Raw genomic sequence first — 23633 nt, forward strand, 5'->3', positions numbered from 1 at the left:
GGCAGTGAAGTTTGCCAGAGAGAAAGGGCAGGGGGAGGAAGAGATGGGCTGGTCCCCGAGGGCGGGATGCAGGGCGGGGGGTTGTGAGCTGCAAATAAAGTCCCTGCTGAAGTCCTGAAGCCCCCAGACAGGTTGGCGGGGGCCCGGGGGTGGGGGCTGAGGAGGAGGAACCCAGCACCAGCCCTCGGTGAGCCAGCCAGACATGAGGCTCCCCCTCGTTGAACAGACCACAAAGTGGGTTCTGTGAGAAGAGGTCATTTGCCCATGGACACACATTGATTATCCAACAGCTATTTATTGAACACCTACTCTGTGTCAGCTGCTGGGGTCACAGCTGAGAGCAAGACCAATGCTCCTGCCCTCCTGAAGCTCACATGCTAGCCCTGGGCGTGGGGGGGGGAGGGGGGGGCGGGGCAGCGAGCACACACAGATCCGTGAGTGACAAGTTTGGTTGGAAGGGGAAACGTTCTGTGGTGAGAAGGTAGATCAAAAGTAAAAGGGAGCCGGAGTCAGGGGTGTCATTTTAAACAGGAAGGACGGGGAGCCCAGGATAGCCCTCACTGAAGAGCTAGCAGGGGAGGGGGCATGTGCAAAGGCCCTGAGGCAAAGAGCAAGCCTATATGTGTAAGGGCCAGTGAGGAGGCTGGTGTAGGTGCTGGGGTTGGGGGAGGGCAGAGAGGAGGTGAAGCTGGGGAGACAAGGCAAGCTGCAGGGATTCTGCAATTGCAAAGCACCCTGTAAGATTGTGGGGTTTTTTTCCCCTGAGCCAGAAGGAAACTTCTGGAAGGTCTGGGACAGTGAAGAAGAGATTGAGGCAAGGTAGGACAGGGGCTATACCAAGGCGGTTGCTTGAGGGGTGAGAAGTGGACAGATTCTGCACATGGCTTTCCCTGAGGATTTGGAGGGTTCAGTGAGGGAAACCGGTGATGACTGTCATCCCCACATGGGCCTGGGTGACCTGCAGAGTGGGGCTGGGAGTCCCCTTTGCCGAGCTCAGGTAGGTAGTTGTGCTCTGGCCTGGGGGCTGGGAGGGGTCTGGAGGAGGCAGAAATTGGTGGGGGTGGGGGGGGTGGGAGGGACAATGGCTTGGTAACAGGTGACCTAGGACGAGCTCTATCCCTGCCCTTTCCCGGCCCCAGGTCTCCTGGGTGCCACTGTAGGGCCCTCCCCAGCCCCCTAGGCCCGGGCCCCTGACTCCCAGGTCCAAGGTGGTCCAGTGTGGTCCTCCCCCCACGGAGTCCCCTCCAGGAAGCCTGAGAATCACGTGAGCCATCTGGTTCTTCCTTTTCTTTTTTTAATGTTGATTTATTTTTAGAAAGAGAGAGAGAGTGCAAGCAGGGGAGGGGCAGAGAGAGAGAGGCAGAGACAGAATCGGAAGCAGGCTCCAGGCTCCGCCCTCAGCACAAACCGATGCGGGGCTTGAACCTGCGAACTGTGAGGTCATGAGCTGAGCCGAAGCCAGACCCTTCACCAAGTGAGCCACCCAGGCGCCCCTGGTTCTTTCTTCCTACGCCGGGAGCTGGGGGTGGGGTGGGTAGGCGAGGAGTTTAACGAGGGGTGTCCTGCGATCCTGGCCCGCCTCCCTCCTCAGCCTCTGGTGCAGGGCTGGTGCCACCTGTTTCTTTCAAAACCTGTGTCAGAGTCACACCAGCACCTTTGGACCTGGGTGGCCAGGCCACCCTGGGCCTGCTAGCATTTACTGAGTGCCTTCTGTATATCAGGTCCATTCAGCACTTCCCATGCGTGAGCTTGTGCCCTCCTGCCAGCAGCCTAGGCGGGGGGGACCAGCCCACTGCCCTGCCCTGCGGTACTTTTAGGCGTCTAGGGTGTTCTCTGCGCCATTAGATCCCAGAGTCTTTGTCTCCAGCCCTGCCTAGTACATGCTTCTTGTAATAAAGTAGAGGGAAAACGGTGGAGAGATACAATTGCTGCTTCAGCTGTTCTGGATACTCAGACGGACTCAGGCACCAGGTTCTGGAACTCCCGGCTCCCACGCCTGGAGGCTTCTGAGATGGGGCCATCTTCGCCCCCATTTTATTGACATGGGCTGGGGGCAAGGGGACTGGCTGCCTGAGCCGGGGACCTCTCCCTGGGGTGCTAAGACACGGGGGCTGCATCTAGGGAGGCCAGGGGTGGGGCGGGGGTGTGGTCCTGACTCCAGCAGACTGCGGACAGAGGAAGCTCACAGGGGTCTGAGGCTCTCTGGAAAGTTCTCGAGGTGGGTACTCTGAGCCCTGGAAGACAGGGACATGGTGACAGCCTGCTGGGCTGAGGAGTAAGGGACAGGCCCTCAGGGGCATTGGCAGGAGCCGGGGAGGGGTCAACAGCCCTTCTTCTTCTTGGGCAGGAGAAAGGGATGCTGGGGCCTTAGCCACAAAACAGGCATCCAGGCCGCGGCTGCGGGCCCCGCCGTGGGCCCGGCTGCTCCTGTGTCTGAGCTGGGGGAGCAACGCAGGGGTGCACCTGGCAGGTGGGCAGGGGGCCATGAGGGTCTGCGTCTCCAAGGACCTCCCGGGGAACCCCAGGGAGGGGGGCCGAGGTGGCGGGGGAGGGGCGGTCAGCATGTGGCCAGCCGGTCACACACCCAGCCGTCCAGCCGGCTGCCACAGAAGGCATCGTTCCACTGCCCGGAGCCCTGCATCATCACACAGTCCTCGCCCTGGCCCTGGTTGTTGGGTTCCCCCGGCCGCCAGTTGCTGGAGCAGAAGACTTCAGGTCAGAGGATGGGGTCGGGGGCAGGAGCCCTACTGCCTTCGGCCTAGACGCATCCCTCGGGGTCTGGGCCCCTCCCCCCATCCCTGGATCCCCACTCCCCACGCCCTGCAAGCCCAGGGACACCGGCTGCCCACATCCCCTCCCCTCAACCCGACCACTGCGAAAGGCACCCCCCGCCCGCCCGCGTCGGAGTCTGGGCCTCACCTGTAGTTCAGGGGGTTCTCATCCATCCAGATAAACTCCCCCTCTATGTCCAGGTCCCGAAGGCCAATCCAGGTGCCCTTCCTGTTGGCGCGTTTGGCCAGGAAGTCCTGGGGAGCAGGACGGGGCTGCAGGGGCTGCGGGGTTGTGCCTGGGGTCCCCACCCCCACCGCACAAGAGGTCGCGGTGGGATCCCCGCCCCTGCTGGCCACGCCCTCCGCAGAGCCCCGCCCACCTGCTCCTCTTGGCTGTGGATGCTGACCAGCCGCCCTTGCAGTTTGCTGCAGGCAAACCGGGCCTGGATCCACTTCTTGGCGCCCTCGCCGAAGTAGTAGCATTTCCTCTGGAAGTTGACCCAGTTCTCGGGGCACGTGTTACACGTGGAGCCTGGGGCGGAGGAGAGGCTCAGGGGTGCGGCCGTGGTGGGCGCCGTGGCGGGCGCCGTGGCGGGCTCTGTGGCCGGCGCCGTGGCCGGCGCTGTGGCCAGCGCGGTGGCGGACGTTGTGGCCGGCGCCGTGGCGGGCGCTGTGGCCAGCACGGTGGCGGACGTTGTGGCCGGCGCCGTGGCTGGCACCGTGGGGACAATAGGCAGGGTGGGTGGCAGCGTCTCTCCTGGGGTCACTCTTGGGGTCCGGGCTGAAAGCAGACCAACTTGCAGGTTGCCCCTCTTCCCGGCAGACCAGCCGCCCAGCGGGAGCACCTCGGCTGCCCGCACCATTGCCACAAATATCGCCCCTCCCCGCCCCCCCCCCCCCCCAAGAATGCCTGTCACCGACACCGTCATCGTAGACACCTCTTGGCCAGCAGCTCTTTGGCCTCTGCCAGCATCAGCCCCACAAAGAGGCCCGCGGCATCACCACGTCACCAGCTCTGTGGCCCGTGGCCCCTCGACCACCAGCGGCATCACCACAAACACGTTCACGGTCAGAAGCGTGTCAACCGCCAACACCATGGCCACCAACCCCACCGCTCTCAGCGGCACCTTCAGTCCCACCGCCATCACCGGGGGGACCCAGGATCGCCAGCAACCTCTCTCCAGTGCCACCAGCACGGCCAACACCGTCTTCACACCAGCCACGGCTTAATCACCAGGGCCGACCTGCCGAGGCCACGGTTGCCAGCATCATGGTCCCCTTGTCTTGTCCCCACCAACAGCTCCAGTGACAACCCTTGTGGCCATTGCTACCGGCACCCCCAAAACCAGCCTTGTTGACCAGATTTGGGGAAAATGCGACGATTTCTGTCTAGTTGGAGGGACCGAGCAGGAGAGCTTAGGGAGGGCTGGGTCCGCATGGCCTTGACCTGGGGCCGCCTTGGTCTCTGTCTCCTCTTGTCCACATCCCGGAGAAACTCTTAGGCACTGTCACCACACCTCCCACCCAGGACTCCCAGATGGGGGGTTAAACCCACTGTTACTGGCTTGACTCACTCTTGATTGAAAACAGCTTTTCTTGGAATGATGTGCAGAGAGGGCTCCAGAGCTTGGGAGGAATTTTTAAAAGAGACCTGGGGTCCCCAACCTCTGGGGGATCAAAGCTGGATGTGTTTCTCACACATGGGCCAGTAACCAGTATGTGGCCACTGGTGCAGGGGGGTGGGGAACATTAAAACCGGAAGGGGGTATCCCTGGGCACTTGAAGAGAACCTGGAGGGAGGTACCCTGCCTGTGTCCCCATCAAGAGACAGCCATGGAGCTGGCCTCAGCCCCCAGGTCACCCCAGGGACCGGGTAGGAACTGGGAGGTCATCCATCCACATGAACGTGGCCCAGAGCCCTCCCCAGAGGGACCACTGCCGGGTTTCTGGCTGGGATTCCCACAGCCACGGCATGTCCCGGGGGGCTGCACTCCACACCAAGCACAGAACCTTCCTCTTCTCTTCGCCAACTAGGGCAGCAGGGGCTTCCCAGGGGTGGAAAGTCAAAAACCAAGGGTGGGGGTGGGGAGCGCCCGGGTTCCTGTCCTAGGTTGAAGGCACGCTGACGGGACTTCTGCTCTTCCTGAAGCCTGCTGGGGCCACCCCTCACCCCAAGCCTTGTCACCACCAGCATTGCCCCGTCTCTGCAGAGGGGACCCGCCCCCTTGAGCGCCGTGGCTGGTCAGACAATCTTCTGGGAGGGCTGTGGCTGAGGGCGTCCTACTGATGACCCTCTTCTGAGCCACGAGGGGCAGAGGAAGGAGAAGCAAAGCGAACCCAGAGATGGTGACACACAGGGAAGCTTCGACCTGAAGGAGGGAAAAAAGCGTGCGAGCTCCCCCCCCCGCCCCCCCCCCCAGCTCCAGTTCCGTGGAGAGAGGCAGCTGGACTCAGAGAGAAACTGCCGCGTGTCCCCCATGGACCCTGCCGCACACGTAAGCCCACACCCGTCCACGCTGTCACGTGCAGCCCTCTAGCACACACCCCCCCACACCCGTCCCGTCGCTCACACGCCCCGGCACACTACAGGCCCAGACTCACAAGCACACTCACCGTTGGACACGTGGAGCTCAATCCACAGCTTTACCACCTCCTGCTGGAGCCTTTCCAACGAGTGCAAGGCTGTGCGCCTCTCGTTCAAGCCTCGGGTGATTGGGTGGGGGACGGTGGTCAGAGACGAGCTTGGAGCACGCCCCCCGCCTCCCCTCCACCTCCACCCTCTACCCTGTCCCCTCCCAAGGCTCACTCTGGGACTTGAGGTTGCTCAGGTCCGAACGAAGTCCATCCAGGTTCCGGGAGAGCTCAGAGTCTGACGGGGCCGGGCTGGGGTCAGGGCTGGGAGTCCCCGAGCCTGGCCCCCAGCCTCACGGTCCCTCCCAGCTCTAGGACCCCCGTCCCCACCAGCCTCTCACCCTGAGCTTTCATTCTTTTCTGTTCAGCTTGGATTTCCTCCATGTTCTGTGACACCTGGGCAGCTGGGTGCAGGGGAGGGGGCTCAGTGGTAAGCAGGTCCTCAGGGCCGCCCCTGCCCCCCCCCCTCAGCTCCCCCGCTGGCCCCTTTGTCCTTCTCGCCTCTGTCTTCGGGGTCCCCTGCTCACTTTGCCATTCACGGGTGGCCTAGAGCACTCTGTCCACATGTTAATCCAGGCTCCCCCACCCCCACCCCACTCCTCTTCCTCGACCTGAGCTGACATCACTCACCCCGGGATTTCTGGGCCATCTCGTCCCCTCTGTGTCTTTCCAAGTCCTTGGCAACCTGAGAGACTGGGACCGCAGGAAAGACGATGTGTCCTCAGGAACCAGGAAGGCACGTCCTCAAATCCTTCCCTTCCCTGGCCCCGAGTGCAGGGTCCCCTCACATTTTCATTTTGGGGACAAGGTACTGAGGAAGACGCAGGCAAGAATAGGATGAACACGTGCACCCTCCCCCTACCCAGAACACAACGCAAAAGCAGCCGGCGTTTCCTGAAAGCTCACTGGAGGCAGGTCTAAATGCTTCACCAAGTCTCAGCTCGTTTCTGCCTCGATACCCTGAAATGATGCCCACTTTACAGGTGAGGGAACCGAGGCCTGGAGCCATTACTTAACAGCCCATCAGACACCTCGTAGAGCCCCCCATCTCTCCCAGAGGCTCCGGGTTTTCACCCCAAGGGGAGGGGGCAATGCAGGCTGACCCCCACTTCCCAGCAGGGGATGCTGGAGCCCAGTCCTTCTCCCATGTCCCACAGTGACCAGTGGCTGAAGCAGGATGAGAGCCCCCCTCCCTGCCTCCTCCCCCCCCACCCCTCCCCCCTACCGTTCTGGGCAGCGGTTTCTTCCAGCTGTTTCAGATTCTGTACAGCGTCCCAGTCTGGGGAGGGGAGAAGAGGAGGGGCGAAGACGGGTTTTCAGGAGCCCCCGACCACACCCCCCCCACCTGTCAGCTGGGGAGGGAGGCCTTGGGTATATACCACTCGGGAGGCACAGAAAGGATGGGAGACAGAGACGCTGGACGGAGTGGGGAGCTCTCGGGTGGGGGGGGGCAGAGGGCCTCGGGAGGGGGCCGCTGGGGACAAGGTGGGAGGCACGATGGGGAAATTGGACTCGGAGGGGCGTGACGTCCCAGCATCTGAAAGTGGGGTTCTGGGAGAGAGCACAAGAGAGGGGCCGCATGGGGCTGGGGGTGTCCTCACGCCAGAAGAGAAGCAGGGTCAGCAGCCCGGCCCACAGCATGACGGTCACCAGCCCCAACAGTGCCATCTGGGTCCCTTGCCGACAGCACCGCCGCTGCCTTCCGGGAAGGTTTGGGAACTCTGCCGGGCGTTGAGGGGGGAGCGCCAAGGGGTGCAGCGTGAGACGGGGCTTGGCTCTGCCTGTCCCCCCGTCACCCACAGCCCCTAAGTCCTGGGAGCCTGTCCAGAGCCCACACTAAAGCCGTGGGTCTCAGTGGACCCCCAGCCTGCTCCGCACACCTTCCCCACATGCCGCCTTCGTGCCTCACCGGTGCCCCCCCCGCCCTGACTCCATCCACTTCTGCGTCTGTGCATCTCTGAATCTGTCCCTCCGCCCGTCCAGCCCTTCTGTCCACACCCCGGTGGTCAGCAAGCCTGACTTGGGGCCAGGGCGCCGTCCAGAAAGGCAGCCCAGGGTGGGGGGCCGGGAGCTGAGACCCTCCCTCCGTGGTCCCCCATCAGGTTGCCGACTGCCACCCAGCTCTCGCTGTGACCCTCTTCCCTTACCCCCTCATGCACCACTGCTCGAGCTCCAGCCTCATGCCCGGGAAGCTGGGTCCTCCTTCCCCTTGGACCTCCTGCCCTCACCCTGTGGCTGTCCTCCACCCCGCACCCCTTCTCTAAACCCAGGACGCTGGGTCTGTGTTCTTCCTCCGTATCCAAGCCCTTCCCCAGCCTTTTCCCCCGGATGTCAGACCCCCCGGAGCCTCACCACAATCCCTGGGGCCCCCAGGACTCTACCTTGACTCCCCACCGTGGGTCCGGGCCCCCTGCCCTCGCCCTGGCCGTGAGGATTCATCGTGCTGGATTCTACTTGCTCTGAATCCCCGTTCTACTTCCAAATCTATCGGGCTCCCAGCACCCGAGCTGGAGCCGATTTTTTTTGTTGGAGGGCGTTGAGTCAGGGCAGGGAGGGGCCTGCGGCTTCCCCCTCCTGCTTGGCTCTGTGCCCAGAAGGCCAGTCGGGGCTCACCTCCCCCTCACCCCTTGCTGGGCCTTCTTCCCAGAGAGAGACCCAGGAACCCCTCTCCTCTCCTGGGTGGAAGGGAGGAGGCCAGGTGCTCGGTTTTGCCAGGGTCAGCTCCAGAGAGCCCTCTCACCTGAGTAGACATGCTCCTCCATGGCCGCCCTGCTTGGATTCTCCCAGTGACAGGCTGCTCACCACCTCCCAAGGCAGCCCACTTAGCGGGTGTCGTCACGGCTCTGGCCGGGATCCGGGTTCTGAGGAGCATTAAGGTTAGACGTCAGGCTCTAGTTACGGGCGCAGGACAGCGTCTGGGACTCGAGGAGCTCGGTGACCATTGGCTGATTTCGTTTCGTCCGTGACCAGGAGTCAGCGCGGCATTTCACTGGGAGACACAGGCCTGAGACCAGAGGTGGGCGCCCCAGAGCCGACGCGGGCCGGGTACACGGCAGGTGCCTCATAAATGCAGCGAGTGACCGAACCTCAAAACCAACCGCCTCATCCATAAAACGCCAATAACACCCGCACCACAGGGTGGTGACGTGCCCTTCACGGATGTGTCAGGTGCTTCGATCAAGGGCTGGTCCGTCGCCCCACAAATATCATCAGCTTGCTGCTGTCACCGCCGGTTGCCAACGTGGCTTGGGACTCAACCTTCCCGAGCTCAGGGTCCCCTTTATAGAATGGGAGGGATGCTCGTACCCAACTCACGAGGTCGAGGTAGGATCAAATGAGATGACAACATAGGTGAGTGTCTCGGCAAGATGCCGTGCGTGCACAGTGGGTCTTCAGATCCTAAACACTTATCAGGCACCTGCTGTGTGTCAGGCCTTGCTGGGCGGTGCAGAAACTCCGTCACCAGACCTCAGCTTCCTCTTCTGCAATGTGCCCAAGGCATCTTTAAAGTATCTTGACTTTTTAAAAAAAATTTTTTTTAAGTTTATTTGTTTATTTTGAGAGAGGGAGTGAGCAGGGAGGGGCAGAGAGAGAAAGGGAGAGAGGGAGAGAGAGAATCCCCAGCAAGCTCCACACTGCCAGCGCAGAGCCTGACGTGGGGCTCGAGCCCATGAACCGTGAGATCATGAACTGAGCCGAAATCAGGAGTCAGAGGATTAACCGAGGGAGCCACCCAGGCGCCCCAAAGTCTTTCGAGCACGTATTTTGTGCCAAAGAGGGCGGGTTTGGTTACAGGCTGCCTCTCTTGCTGTAGGACTATGGGCAATATGCTTCCCCTCTCTGAGCCCCGGGGAGGTGGGTGTGGGGAGTGACCAGGCTCTGATTAACGGCAGCTCCCACTGGACCTTGTGCCATCATGGAAGAGGCCAGAGGCGTGACCATCCTGCAGCCAAACGTGCCTGAGCCCAAGCTGGACAGACTGGGGGCTGAGTCCCGGCTTCTCCCAGGACGAGCGACTTAAGTTTGCTCATCTGTCAACGAGGGGTGACCGTGCCAAGCCCACTGGATGAAGCACGATGGGCGTGGCACGCAGCAGGCGCTCGGTTAACCTGCTGGTGGGGAGCTGGGGAAACTGAGGCCCCGAGGAGGTAAGTAATTTGTCCATGCCACACGGTGGTAGAATGGGGACTTGAACCCAGGACAGGTGACATCGGAGCCTATTCGCTCAACCACCTGGGGACACGGCCTCCTGATGGGTGTCTGCCAGTGAGTGCCAGAGGGCAGGGTCCTGATGCCGGGCCGTCTTTCTGACTTAGGAGCTCCCAGCCCTGCGGACGGCTTTCCGCGGCCCTCCGGGGTCCGCACGATCAGCCCCCGGTGCACCCACCAAGCTCATCTGTTCTGCTCGGTCACACCAGGTGCTGGCTTCAACTGCCCCAACCCAGGACCCCGCCCGCCTGCCGATTCTGTCCACGCTGCCCGCTGCCCACCGCCCTTCTGTCCCTTGAGACCCAGCCCCGAGGCCGCTCCTTCCAAGGAACCTTCAACGTCCCACGTCCCAACACACACACACACGCACACAGAGGGTCACAGCGTGTGCTCCCACATTCACACGCAGACACGCAGTCGCACGCCCACCCACTCGCACGTATCTCGCACTCACATGCGCCGCGAACGGCGTCGCTGTCCTGGTCGGCTGGGGCGGGTTGGAGGGGCCGGCGGGGCCGCGGGCGGTGGTGAGGACCTTGGCCTGGGGAGACAGTTTTCTTCTGAAAGCAGGCCCACCCACGGCTTCTATTTTCACAGGCCTAATTATGGGCTTGCCACCTGGTTACCCATATTACACGCATGGCCTCCCCTGATGCTCCCCACAACCGGGTAAAGTCCGTCCTATTATTATCTCCATTACGCAGGGGAGCAAAACTGAGGTCCAGAGAGGCTAAGCCACATTCCCAGAGTGCTGGAGGAAGTAAGTGGGAGAGCCAGGACTGAACTAATGTGGCTAAGTCATTATACCACTGTGGCAGGGAAGAGGGAAGGAAAGGAGAGAGAAAGAGAGAGGGATGAGCAAGGAGGGAGCCCGGAGGTAGGGAAGAAACAGAAAGATCCATGAGATAACATTCTGGTCAAATAGTAACAATTTTGTTACAGGGTTGAATTTAATACCAGTGTGTGCCAGGGAGTTGGGGGGGGGGGGGACAGTCCCCGGTGTCCCAGGTGCATCGAAACATTTAACGTTCGCACGTTATGAGGTAGATGCTTTTGTTCCTCATGCTGCCTTCTTGGTGAAGAATGTGGAGCGCAGAGAGGTTAGGTAACTTGTCCAAAGTTGCACAGCTCATAAATGGCAATGCTGGGATTTGAACCCAGGCAGCACAGGCCCCGAGTCAGCAGCCCTAACCCCCGTGCCCCTAGCCTTGGATTTATGGGGACTTCTTTTTTTTTTTAATATTTTTATTTTATTTTTGAGAGACAGAGAGAGACAGCAGGAGTGGGGGAGGGGCAGAGAGAGAGGGAGACACAGAATCGGAAGCAGGCTCCAGGCTCCGAGCTGTCAGCACAGAGCCCGACGTGGGGCTCGAACCCACGAACCGTGGGATCATGACCTGAGCCAAAGTCGGACGCCTGACCGACTGAGCCACTCGGGCGCCCCTTATGGGGACTTCTTCACACCTCACACCCTGCCCTTCCTCCCTAAACTGTGTCCTCTGATCCTTAACCCTCTTCTCATTCTTGATTGGGGGACACCCCAGGCCAATCCCCACGCCGGGAAGGGCTGCCTCCGTCCTCCAGGCTTGATGCTCTGCCTCTCACTCTGGAAGATGCCCAATTGGGCCCCTGTGTCCCACCTTCCCACCGGGACCGATCTGGGCCAACCACCAGATGGGGAGGGGCCTGGCCGGACATGTCCCCTGGACTTTGCACTCCAGGACAGCAGGCACGAAGCTGCCTCATGTGTCACACTGTGTTTCCAGCATGGAGGGGTGGCCCTCAGTACATGCGTACTGCCTGAATGACTGTTGGGTTGAGGCTGTTCATTCAGGGCCCCAACTGTCCCTCTCAACTCGATCTGGGCTACTTGCGGGGACTTGAACCCACAGCATGTTTTGCCAAGGGACAGGGGATGGTCATTGTAGGGAAGAGAGTGGTCAGGTGGGCACCAGAGAGAGGTCACTGGGGCTGCTGGGTGGACAGAAGGCAGCAGGAGCCCTGGCGGCGGGGGGGGGGGACCCTGAGTGTCATCATGGGGCCAGGTGGGGGTGGGGACACTGGGGAGCTGTCACCAGGTCCAGGCACCAGAGGAGGTGTCTGGGGCAGTGGCTGTGGGAATGACCGGACGGGTTTGAGAAGAGACAGGCTTTGGTGATGGGTGAGGATGGGGGGGTGGGCACACGGAAGATGCTGTAACAATTGACTGGGTCTCAGTCGCAGCCTCTGGTAGACAGCGGGGCTGTCCTAGTGCTGAGGACCCAGGAAGGAAGAGGAGAAAGTTTGGGAAGAAGCCTCGCTGGGTGGCAGTGAAGACACAGGATGGGGTAGGAGGTGTCGAATCGAGGATCGGGTGGGGATGCGGTTTGGTGTTCCTGAGCCTCTGAGAGCTCTGCAGCCCAGGTGCCCAGCCCCCGTCCACACTGGTGCCCACCGTCTCCACCGTGTCCTTCCGGAAGGTTCCACGGCTCCTGCGAAGCTGGGTCCCTGCCAAGACTGAACTTAGACAAGAGGATGCTTTGGGGGTGACATCTCAACCCCCCTACTCGGGGCTGCAGTAAACCCTGTCACGCGACTGACCCCTCCCTCTTCCCTTCTGCGGTATCGACCCAGGGCTCTGTTCACTTCAAGGGAAAAACAGGAAACCGTGCGGATGTGGGCCCCCATCGAGGGTGTCAGTTCTTCTTTCACGTTTGGGATCCTTGAGCCCGGGGCAGCACCCCCCCCCCCGGCCCCCCCGCCCCGGCCCCCGCTCGGCACAGACCTGGATCTGGACGCAGGAGGAACGAGTCAGGAGTCCTGCAACAACCACAAACGATCCCCGGGTGGGTCCCCACCCTGGCCCCGGCCTGACACTGTTCAACCCCAACTCACCCCCAAGGGTGTTCGGATCCCCAACCCTCTCACCTGTGCTCTGTGCGGAGAGGAGCCTGAACCTCTAAATTTAGAACCTCAGCACCTAGGACAGGGCCCGCGTTCAATTCCAATGTGATGAAGGAACATCCATGCTGACCCCAACCCCACCCTGGTGGCCCAACCCCCGGCTCTCCCCACCTGATCGGTCCCTCCTGGTGTTGCAAAAGGGAGAAAGGAAGGAGGGGGTGTGTGGGGCGGGAGGGAAGTGGGTGTGTCAAATCCCAAAGGGCTTGCAGGAGGAGGTGGCTTTAAAACCGGGTTTCTCATTCTCAGTTCTGTTGGCACTGGGGCCGGATGATTCCTTGTTGTTGGGGTGGGGGGCTGTCCTGTAGATTGCAGGGTCTTTGGCAACATCCTTGGCCTCTAGCCTCTGGCTCCCAGTAGTAGTCCCCCCTTCTACCTAGTCACGACCACCAAAAATGTCTCCAGACATCGCCGAATGCCTCCTGAGGGGCAGAATCACCCCCAGTTGAGAACCACTGCTTTGAAGCATGATTGACAGACAAAGAGAAGGTGCTGGCTTCGGACTTGAACACACTTTCTCTGTGTCTCTGTCTGTCCCTCCATCTGTGGGGACAGATGACCTCTCCTCTTTCATTTACTCAACGACCATTATTTGGGCACCTACTGGGTGCCAGGTTCGGAGAACAAAGGCCCAGTTCTTGCGAGGGAGGTTTTGGTTTTTCATCGTGATAAAATATACAGAAAACAAAATTTACTATTTGAATCATTTGCAGTGGCGTTAAGCACACTCACACCACGCCACCATCCCCACCCTCAGTCTCTAGAACTTTCCATCTTGCCAAACTGAGACTCCGTCCCCCCCGAAACACCAACTCCCCCTGCCCTTGCCCAGCCCCTGGCTCCCTCCATCTACTTCCTGTCTCTGGGGAGGGGACTCCTCTAGGGATGGCATCTAACTGGGATCCTACAGGGTCTGTGCTTTGGTGTTTAGTCCCTTTCACTTAGCATGACACCCTCACGGTTCATCCACGATGCAGCATAAAAACAAAGTTTAAAATTCACAAATCTGCAGGACAGTCTTAGGTGCTGGAAAAGCAGGGTTAGGGTCCTGGGGGTGGGGGTGGGGGAGAAGGGCTAGTTTAGACTGGAGGGTTCTGAACCTGAGGGATGTGAAGTGAGGTCTGAGCAGACCCCTCGGGAAGGTTGGATTTTCCTTCTGTTTCACGATGGCTGCCGGAGGCCCTCTCCCGGGGCTTTGCAACCTCAAAGCCTTGAGTGGTGCCCCGCCCCCTCCCAGACAGGGGAAATCCATTCATTCTTTTCCCAGAGGCCCCAGGTTCCAGAGAGGGGCTTGCCCTGCGGCCTCCCCCAGCTTGGCCACGTGGCTTCCACAGCCTCTGCCCTCTTTGGGTCTCAGTTTCCCCGACGGAGGAGGGCACCGGGCTTTGGGTCCTGGCCAGCGCCTCCCTGACAGGCACAGAAGCCTTATCACCTCCTGCAGGAAGGACCCCAGTGCTCTGGGAAAGTGGAAATTCTGCAGGGCTGGGGTCGGGCTCACGTGAGAGCCGAGTGAGGGGTGCAGGTGGGGGCCCCCAACACGCAGGCACACAGAGGCACGCACACACACGGGGTGACGTGACACCGTCATCGGCAGAGGCACGCAGGTACAGAGAGACCGATGGTCCCTACGCGGCTTAACCGCAGACACACACATGCACGACGAATCACAGGAGGGATACGCACAGGTAGGCGCGGGGGTAGGGACACACACACAGGTCCAAATGTGGCCACCCCACACACACAAGATAGACACACCCTGTGTGCACAGAGGCACAAGTAACACAATCACACATACCAACACAACCCCCCCCCCCCCCGCCCATAAACGTACGGAAACATACAAAGAAACGAAACACACAGACACGCGGAGAACATTCCAGGCCCACGGACACGTGCAGACAGACACAGACATACACGGTCACACAGACACGCATGAGGGTCCCCTTTGCTGTCCCAGAGGAGAGGCTGATGGGGAAAAAGTAGCTCTCTTCCACTAACAGCCCTCCCGTTTGCCTCTGCTCTTCTCCCCGCCCCCATGCACGCCTCAGTTTCCCCTCAGGGACTTCTCTCTGCCTCTCCATGACCCCCCCTCGGCTTCAATCACCCCCAACCCCTGCTGATTTCCTACTCTCCATCTTCTGCCCAGCCCCCTCCCCTGACCTTCATTTGGTCCTGAACTCACTCCTCACTCACTCACAGGCTCAGAGGCCCACCCCCCGACCCCCACCAACAGCCCTCTGCACTCCCCTCTCCCCAGCCCTGAGCTCCTACATTAAATGGGCACCTTCCCCAGAACTGGGAGCTGAGGGGCCAGAGGGCTAGCCCCAGCTCCCAGCCACACACCCCCCACTCACTCACACCCCTCCTTGCTCCCCTCCCCGACCCCCACCCCTGCAGTGACCTTGTCAACAGGAAGAGGGAAGGCCAGTGTGGGACAGGAGGAGGCTGGCTTTGCATTTTCATTTTCCTGGAGCCTGGGGGTCTGGAGCACAGCTGGTTTTGTTCCTGTGTGTTGCTGGGATGGAGGGAGAGGTTGGAGGGGGGCTCAGGATGAGGGGGTCCAGAAGTCGGCTTGTCCACATCCTTTCTTCAGAAGGCCTTCCGGGGCCCACTGCCCACACCTCCACACCACCCCCCCAGATCCCAGCACATTCCCAGTGACTGGGGGGCTGAGCCAGCTCATCCCAGGAATCCTGAGAACATTCCAGGCCCACACTGGGAGATTCGGGGATTTCTTTCTGACAATGTCCACGGTTCTTTGAGGGGACAGGGTACCGTGTGGGGACCAGGCTGAAGGATGGCTCCCAGCCCCTCAGGGATTCAGAAATCCAGGCCTCAGGTCCCCGGCCCCTCAAAGACCCAGGCCCCCAGCCCCGTAAGACTTTGGTCTAGATCGCGTGCTTTTTCTACTCCATGGGGCCCTTTTGCGCGAAGGTTCTCCAGCTGGGCCAGCACAGGAGGCGTGTGCCCCCTGCTGGACACATCTGGTCACTGCCCCCCACTGGGCGACCCCCGACTGGGTGGGCAGAGGAGAGGGCGGGTGGCGTTCCAGCTCCACCCCCTTTCCCTGCGGGCTGACTGTATCCTCTCGGGCCTCAGTTTCCCCATCTGTAAAGTGGGAATAAGCACAATCCTCCTACCTAGGGCCTCGTGCTCCTAAAGCTTTCCACGGGTGCCGAACGGAGACAAGCCCCTGGGGAGCGCTGGAGTCTCTCCCGTGAGTAACCCCTACACTCCGCCCCGCGAAGGCCCCTCCAAGGAAGCCCTGGCCCCCCGCAGCCAGCCGGGCCCTGTGCGGCTGGCGCCTTCTCCTGCACGGTTGCCCCTTTGCTGCAGCCACACCCACAGGCTTCTCTGGGTTTCGAGGCCTCTCCGTGGCCCTTCTTCGTCCTCCAGGTGTCTGCTCTCTGAGGGAGGTGACAGTCACCCCTGGGACGGTCTCTGTGACCTACCTCCTGTGTGTGGACGCGTGTGGTTTGCTTGATACCGGTACCCGCTGGAAGGTGCGCTCCGGGAGTGGGAGGGGCAGGGCTGTCACCGCGTCCCCAGCCCAGGGCTCGGCACACGGCACACGGCACGCCGTAGCTGCGCCACGAGGCGTCACAGCCGTGTGAGCGTCCTAGGACTGCGCTAAGGAAGTACCAGCCGCTGACTTGGCGGCTTTAAACAACATAAGTTTATTATCTCACAGAGCTGGAGGTCAGAAGTCCCAGCACAGGCCTCACTGGGCTAAAATCAAGGCGTCCACAGGGCTGTGCTCCTGGAAAGTCAAGGGGAGAATCGGTTTCGTTGCTGTTCTTTCCGCTTCTACAGGGGCCCACACCTCTTGGCTTGTGGCCCCTTCCTCCAGCTTTGAAGTCGGCAGCAGAGAACTTCTGATCTCTCTCCGACTCTGCTGCTGTTGTCACATCTCCTTCTCAGACTCTGATCTTCCTGCCTCCCTCTTCGGTTTTTAACTTATTTATTTATTTTGAGAGAGAGAGAGAGAGAGAGCAGGAAAGAGGCAGAGAGAGAGAGAGAGAGAGGATCCCAAGCAGGCTCTGCACCCTCAGCACAGAGCCCGACGTGGGGCTCAAACTCACGAACAGTGAGATCATGACCTGAACCGAAATCAAGAGCCAGATGCTTAACCCACTGAGCCACCCAGGCGCCCCCTGATTGCCTCCCTCTTATAAGGACTCGTGATGCTGACATTGGGCCCACCCGAATAACCCGGGATGGCCTCCACCTCCAGATCCTTGATTTAACAAATCCCGTCTGTAAAGTCCCTTTCACCATGTAAGGCCACATCATCACAGGTTCCGGGGACTGGGACAGGGACACTTTTTGGGAGCCATTATTCAGCCGATCGCAATACTCAAAAATGCTGTTGCTGTTGTCACCCCATTTGGTGGATGCAAAACCAGAGGCACAGAGGAGGAAAGTCACGTGCCCAGCCTCACCCAGTGTGTAAGTGGCAAGCACAGGTTTTGGTTCGGACTCTGGGCTTTCTGTCGACATCTGCCAGACTAACCCACCGGAGCCATCTGTGTCTGGAGCCAGGGATGGGATGGGGGTGGGGGTTTGAGGCAGATGGGGAAGGGGCTAGCAAGGGCTTGAGGAGAGTGTGTCCTGCCCTACCTTGGGGGACTCCCTAGACACCTCAGCCAACCTGGTAAGAGGCCTTGGGATCTCAGGGGGTTTCCTAGGATGGGGGGAGGGCAGTCGGAGTTTGGAAAGAACAGTCTATTCTGTCACAAGGTCACTTCCTGGGAAAGTGGGGTGATGGGTGGGGCCGGTCTGTCCAGGAAACCTGGCTGGGCTTCAGGGTCACCACTGACTTGCTGACTCAGCCCCAGAAAGTGTGGTTGTGTGTCACTCAGGGGGCTGTTCGTGGGGACACCCACTGGGAAAGGGTCAGAGGGCACCGGGGGTACCCTCCATGCCCCTACTCCCTGCTTCCCAGCACAAGACCCCTTGGCCCCTCGGAGACAGACCCTCATTTCCCTCCCCTGCCTTCCCCCCTCAGACTAGAAGTGCAGGGTATGGGGGGTTGCTTTTCCAGAACCTTCCACCTGCAACCTTATCATGGGAGCATACCATGTTCTATCCCTCCTCATCACCTGCCCCTCTGCCCACCAGACTGGGAGCCCCAGAAAGGCACCAACCACAACCTGAACCCCAACATTGCGTTATGACAATTTTCTTTTTAAAAAAAATTTTTTTTAACGTTTTATTTATTTTTGAGACAGTGAGAGACAGAGCATGAACAGGGGAGGGTCAGAGGTAGGGAGACACAGATTCTGAAACAGGCTCCAGGCTCTGAGCTGTCAGCACAGAGCCCGATGCGGGGCTCGAGCTCATGGACCGAGAGATCATGACCTGAGCCGAAGTCGGCCACCCAACCGACTGAGCCACCCAGGCGCCCCTCATTATGACAATTTTCAAGCATACAGAAAAAATGAGTTTAAGAATGAGAAACCCACCCCTAGACTGCATAATTGGTATATTACACATCAATGCATCCCTCCGCCCCTCAATCCCCATCTTAAATTTTTCTGCATTTTTCAAAGTAAGTTGCAGACATCAGCTCATTTCCCCCTAAAACTCTAGCCCACAAAACACCAACTAGAGTCCAATATTTGCCATTCTGACTTTTTTTCCTTTTGAGTAAAACAATAAAACGTGCAAATCCCGAGTGCGTTTTCTTTGACCTTTGACCAATGCATTTGCCTGTGGAACCCAAATCCCTGTGAAGACATATCCATTCCTTCGGAAAGTTCTTTCATGGCTCTCCCTAAGCAACCCCTGCCTCTGCTCCCACATAGCTACAGTTCTCACGTCTCCTTTACCCCAGAGTAGTTTTGCCTGTTTTGATAATTTCATATAAATGGGCTCGTAAAGTCTATAATATTTCACAAATGGCTGCTTCCGCTCTGCCTGTTTTTTCGGATTCCTCTGTGGCCAGAGACCCTGACCTCTTGTTCTCCATTGGAATCCCTGTGCCTGGCATATCATAAATGCTGAGAAGTGTTTATGGGTAGGGAAATAATTGCACTGAGTGAGTGAATGAATGAATGAATGAATGAAATTGCTCCTTGCTCACAAGAGAGTTGATCTGATTCTTTCTCTCCAGCTTTGCTCACCAACCTCCTCCTTGGTCTTGGTTCAGGGGCTGTAATACCAAATAGCAGAGACCTCCCCCCCCCCCCCCCCGCTTCCCGGTCCCCAGGCTTATCTTCCCACAAGAACACGGATTATCAGGCACATGTTACCACCAGCTTCCTGCTTTCCCCCTTTATCTGCCTCAACCTCCAGCAGCATTTCCTCCCTTCCTGCGCCTCTCTAGATAAACTCTTCCACCTGGATTTAGAACTGCTGAAGGCTTTCCTGGGTCAGAAATACCCTCCCCGAGCCGCCGGAGCTTCGAGACATTGCTGAGCGTGGGGACCCAAGATGGCGCAACCCCTTTGGGAGACCGGAAGTCACGTTCACCTACCATCCGACCCACGCCTAGAGATTCCCCGGAGAGAAGCGACCATGGAAATCCGTAGACAGATCTGTGCAGGAGTGTTCGCGGCAGCTTAATTCATACTAATTAACATCGCAGCAGCACAAACACCTGTCAACAGGTGAACGGATGCGCACGTTGTGGTCCAGCCACGCGATGGCAGACGAGACAGAGACGAAAAGGAACAGACTGGATACACACAAGAGCGTGGGTGAATCTCAAAAACGTCACGCCTGGAGAGAGAAGCCGGGCACAAGAGGGTACATACCGTGGGGCTCAATTCAGACGACATCCAGAAAAAGCAAGAGCGGCAGTGGCCTGGGGCAGGGGGTCGGGAAGGAATGTGAGGGGAGGTTGGAAATGTTCCCTCTGGAACCTCGTTGAATTGTAAGCTTGAAGTGGGTGCGTTACCTTTTTAAAATTGTGATCGTGGCATAAATGCACATAACAAAATACACATCTTAGCTATTTCAACAGATGTTTATTTATTTTGAGAGAGAGAGAGGGAGGGAGAGAGAGAATCCCAAGCAGGCTCCATGCTGTCAACACAGAGCCCAGCGTGGGGCTCGATTTCACAAACTGTGAGATCCTGACCTGAGCCCAAAGCAGGAGTCAGAGGCGTAACCCATTGAGCCACCCAGGCGCCCCGTGTCTTAGCTATTTTTAAGCGTGTGGTATAGTGCATACACTTAACAGTAGTGTTAAGTATATTCACATTGTTGGGCAACCAATCTCTAGAAGTTTTTCGTTTTGCAAAACTGAAACTCTATACTCATGAAACAACAGCTGTCCGTTTCTCCCTCCCTCCCAGGGACTGGCCATCACCATTCGACTTTCGGTTCCTACAAGTTGGACTACTCTAGATACCTCACGTAAGTGAAATAGTACATGATCCGTCCTTTTGTGACCGGTTTTATTTCACTGACCATAGTGTCCTCAAGTTTCATCCGTGTTGTAGCAGGTGTCAGAATGTCCTTTTTGTTTTAAGTTTATATTTATTTGGGGGGCACCTGAGTGGCTCAGGCATTAAGCCTCTGACTTTGGCTCAGGTCATGATCTTACGGTTCATGAGTTTGAGCCCCACGGCGGGTGAGCCCCCCTTCTCTCTCTCTCTCTCTCTCTCTCTCTCTGTCCCTTGCTCATTTGCACACTCTCTCTCAAAAAAAAAAAGTTTATTTTTTGAGAGAGAGAGAGTGACAGGAGAGAGAGAGACCCAATGGAAGGAGGGGCAGAGAAAAGAGAGAGAGAATCCCAAGCAGGCTCTACGCCGTCAGCATAGAGCCCGACATGGGACCCGATCGCATGAACCGTGAGATTATGACCTGAGCCCAGATCGAGAGGCAGACGCTTAACCGACTGAGTCACCCAGGTGCCCCAGAATGTCTTTCCTTTAAGGCTGAATCATATTCCATTGTATAGATGGACTGCATTTTGTGTATCTGTTCATCGGGCAGCGGATGCTTGGGTTGGAATGGGATTGCTGGATCAATGGTAATCTGTTCCTAATTTGGGGGGGGGGTCCGCCATACTGTTTTCCACAGCGGCTGCCCCATTTTACTTTCCCACCAGCCATACATGAGGGTTCCAGTTTCTCCACATCCTGGCCGGCACCTGCCGTTTTGTCGTTGCTGTTTTTTGACAGACCTTGTCCGAATGGGTGTGATAAGTTGGTACATTCTATTGTGTATCAGTTGCACGTCAACAAAGTCGATTTTTAAAATAATTTACAAAAATTTGTTTTTTAGAGAGAAAGAGAGAGACCAGGAGTGGGGGAAAGGGGCAGAAGGAGAGAGAGAATCTTAAGCAGACTCCACGCTCAGCAGGAGCCCAAGGCGGGGCTCGATCCCGTGACCATGAGATCGTGACCTGATCCAAAATCAAGAGTCGGTCGCTCAACCGACGAAGCCGCCCAGTCGCCTCTAAAATTATTTTTTAAAAAATAGTTATATGGGGAGCAAGTGCAAACGAGGACCACGCGAGACAAAGAGAGACATGTGGCCACCTTAGTCAAGGTAGGAGGTATATGTGTATTGTCAGCTGACGGGAGGTGACGGTTAGATCTCAAGTGGTGACTGCCATGTTATGGGTGTTCAAAGTTTGTTACTGGTGTTTCCAGTGGCTTCTGTGAAGTCGAGATGCTTCTATGGCGGGGTATAGGCACCCACAGACGTGTTAAGGTATGTTGCAGGATTATCACAGAGGGCTGGTTACCGCTGAGTTATGGGTGACCTTCAGGGAAACTCCTATTTAGTCCCCAGTGGCTGTGGTGATAAATTACCTCAAACTTAGTGGCTTAAAACAACACAGACTCATTATCTCACGGTTCTGGACAGCAGATGTCTGACATCAGTCTCACTGGCCCGAAGTCAAGGTGTCAGCAGAGTGGCATTGGTCTTGAGGTTCTGGGGGGGAAATTGGTTTTTTATCCTTTTGGGGGTGGGTGGGAGGTTAAGACGTTATTTTTAAAATTAAAAAAAAATTGGGGGCACCTGGGTGGCTCAGTCGTTTAAGCCTCCGACTTTGGCTCAGGTCATAATCTCACTGTCTGGGAGTTCGAGCCCCACATTGGGCTCTGTGCTGTCAGCTCAGAGCCTGGAGCCCTCTTCAGATTCTGTGTCTCCCTCTCTCTCTGCCCCTCCCCTGCTCACGCTCTGTCTCTCTCTGTCTCAAAAATAAATAAAAACATTTAAAAAAATAAGGATTTAAAAAATTAAATTAAATTAAAAATTTCGTAGCCACGTCTCCCTCCCCGATGCTCTCCTGCCTCCTCCTTTCACTTTCGAGGGCCCTTGTGATTACAACGGGCTCACCTGGACAACCCAGGATGATGTCCTCACCGCAAAACCCTTAATTCAATCACACGTGCCTAGTCCCTGTGGCCATATAAGGCGGCATATTCATAGGTTCAGGGCATTAGGACACGGACATCTTTGGGGGACTGTTGTTCTGTCCGCTACGGGCCTGTCAGGTGTTCTGAGCAATTACTGTTATGTCCCGGGCACATTACAGGTGTATTTCGGATCTTACGGGGGCTCTCAGAGCCTCTGGGGTCTCCAGGAAAGGAGGTCCATCTTTAAGACTGCTGACCTGGTCCAGCCAGCCTCTCGGCGGGGGAGACATCACAGGGCTTCTCAGTATTCAGGACCCCGCCTGTATCAGCTTTAGAATTTAGTCTTTCCGGCAAGACTGATTCTCCAGGAAAAAGCCAACCAAAGGCCGAGGTCTGTTCTGGGATTAGGTTAGGCTCCAGGGACGCCTTGCTTCCCAAGGAGGTCGAATCTTGGAGGAGGGAGGGCCTGGGACCAAGAAGCCAAAGTTGGGGAACTTGACCCTGACCCTTTCATGCAGGGTCTTCGTGTGCCAACTGGATGCTGACAGGTTTGAGCCAGGCAGCGGGGAGGCAGTGCCTGCGAGCTGACCGGGAGGGGGCAGGGCAGATGGCAGAGGGCATGAGGGGGGGCTCTAGGCCAGTTACCTTGTCTGGGCTCCTACCCAGGGCGCCCTCAGGCCCCAGACCCCAATGTCTGAGCTGAGGGGCTTGCTCTAGCCGGAGCCGGGTCTCTAAAAGATTCCAGGGCAGGGGCGCCTGGGTGGCTCAGGCGGTTGAGCATCCAACTTTGGCTCAGGTCACGATCTCGAAGTTTGTGTGTTCAAGCCCCGTGTCAGCTTGAACTGGGCTGACAGCTCAGAGCCGGGAGCCTGCTTCAGATTCTGTGTCTCCCTCCCTCTCTCCCTGCCACTTTCTCTCTCTCTGTCAAAAATAAACAAACATTAAAAAAATAAATAAAAGATCCCAGGGCAGCTCCTGCTTAACTCTGGGGCCACCCCCTTCTGCCTCAACCACGGTGCCCATTCAGCTCCATTCCCGGGAGAGACACCTGGGCCTCTTTGCCCGTCTGTGCTGCGGGGTATCTGTTCTCCAGACCATCACTGACCCCACTCACCAAGCACTTGGGCCACCAGGCAGGTGTTCTGGCTGCTGCCCTACCTGCGAGTCTGTTTGTCAGCTGGTCATGTCTGGTGTGAGGCTGCACAGTGGTCCCTAAAGATATCCACATCATGATCCCTGGAACCTTGACCGTCATCTTACATGGCAACAGAGATTTTGCAGATGTGACTAAGAATTTAGAGGTGGGAAGATGTAGATATTTCAGAATTTGGCGGGTCTTTGTCCCTTGTTCCTGGAAGGGATCATCTGCACCCTTGGGATTTCTCGAGTGATAGGAGTGTCTTTGTCATTTGTGGGGGCCCCTTGGGCCACACCTGAGTTATACGGAGGGGATAGCTCAGGGCGGGGCTGGTCATGCCAGAGAGACCAGCTGTGACCGCCTGAGCTCCAGAGACGGGATCGTGTGGCCTGTGATTCCATCAACCACGCCTTCAAAATGAAGTCCCAATAAAAATTCTGGACACCAACTCTCAGAGGAGCCTCCTGGTTGGTGGAAACATCACTGTGCCCGGAAAGTGACATGACCTGAGTCCCTGGGGACTGAACACAAAAGCTGTGTGTTTGGGACCCTCCTGGCCATCGCCACACGGGTCTCTTCATTGGGCCAGTCTGGATGTGTCCTTTATAATAAAACTGTAAGAAC

The 23633-nt window shown here is 57.9% G+C and overlaps 1 protein-coding gene across 6 annotated transcripts; it reads right to left on the bottom strand.

The window, feature by feature from the left end:
• Window positions 1-460: 460 nt before the first annotated feature.
• Window positions 461-16174, bottom strand: FCER2 (Fc epsilon receptor II). Of its 6 annotated transcripts, XM_053219951.1 has the most exons (14): window positions 16004-16174; window positions 14953-15066; window positions 12519-12570; window positions 10066-10152; window positions 8143-8263; window positions 7004-7123; window positions 6628-6681; window positions 6033-6095; window positions 5744-5806; window positions 5578-5640; window positions 5385-5474; window positions 3152-3552; window positions 2920-3026; window positions 474-2696 (listed from the first exon to the last, which is right to left on the bottom strand). In XM_053219951.1, the coding sequence occupies exons 5-14, from the start codon at window positions 8162-8164 to the stop codon at window positions 2558-2560; spliced, it is 1122 nt and encodes a 373-aa protein (XP_053075926.1). In that variant the 5' UTR covers window positions 8165-8263; window positions 10066-10152; window positions 12519-12570; window positions 14953-15066; window positions 16004-16174; the 3' UTR covers window positions 474-2557. The 6 variants fall into 6 exon arrangements, with proteins under 6 accessions (XP_026906064.2, XP_053075926.1, XP_026906065.2 ...); XM_027050264.2 differs by lacking the exons at window positions 14953-15066; window positions 16004-16174 and adding an exon at window positions 12666-13336; XM_053219952.1 differs by lacking the exons at window positions 12519-12570; window positions 14953-15066.
• Between the last annotated feature and the right edge of the window lie 7459 nt (window positions 16175-23633).

Source organism: Acinonyx jubatus, chromosome A2 (assembly GCF_027475565.1).
Source record: "Acinonyx jubatus isolate Ajub_Pintada_27869175 chromosome A2, VMU_Ajub_asm_v1.0, whole genome shotgun sequence".
In the NCBI taxonomy this organism is placed as follows: Eukaryota; Metazoa; Chordata; class Mammalia; order Carnivora; family Felidae; genus Acinonyx; species Acinonyx jubatus.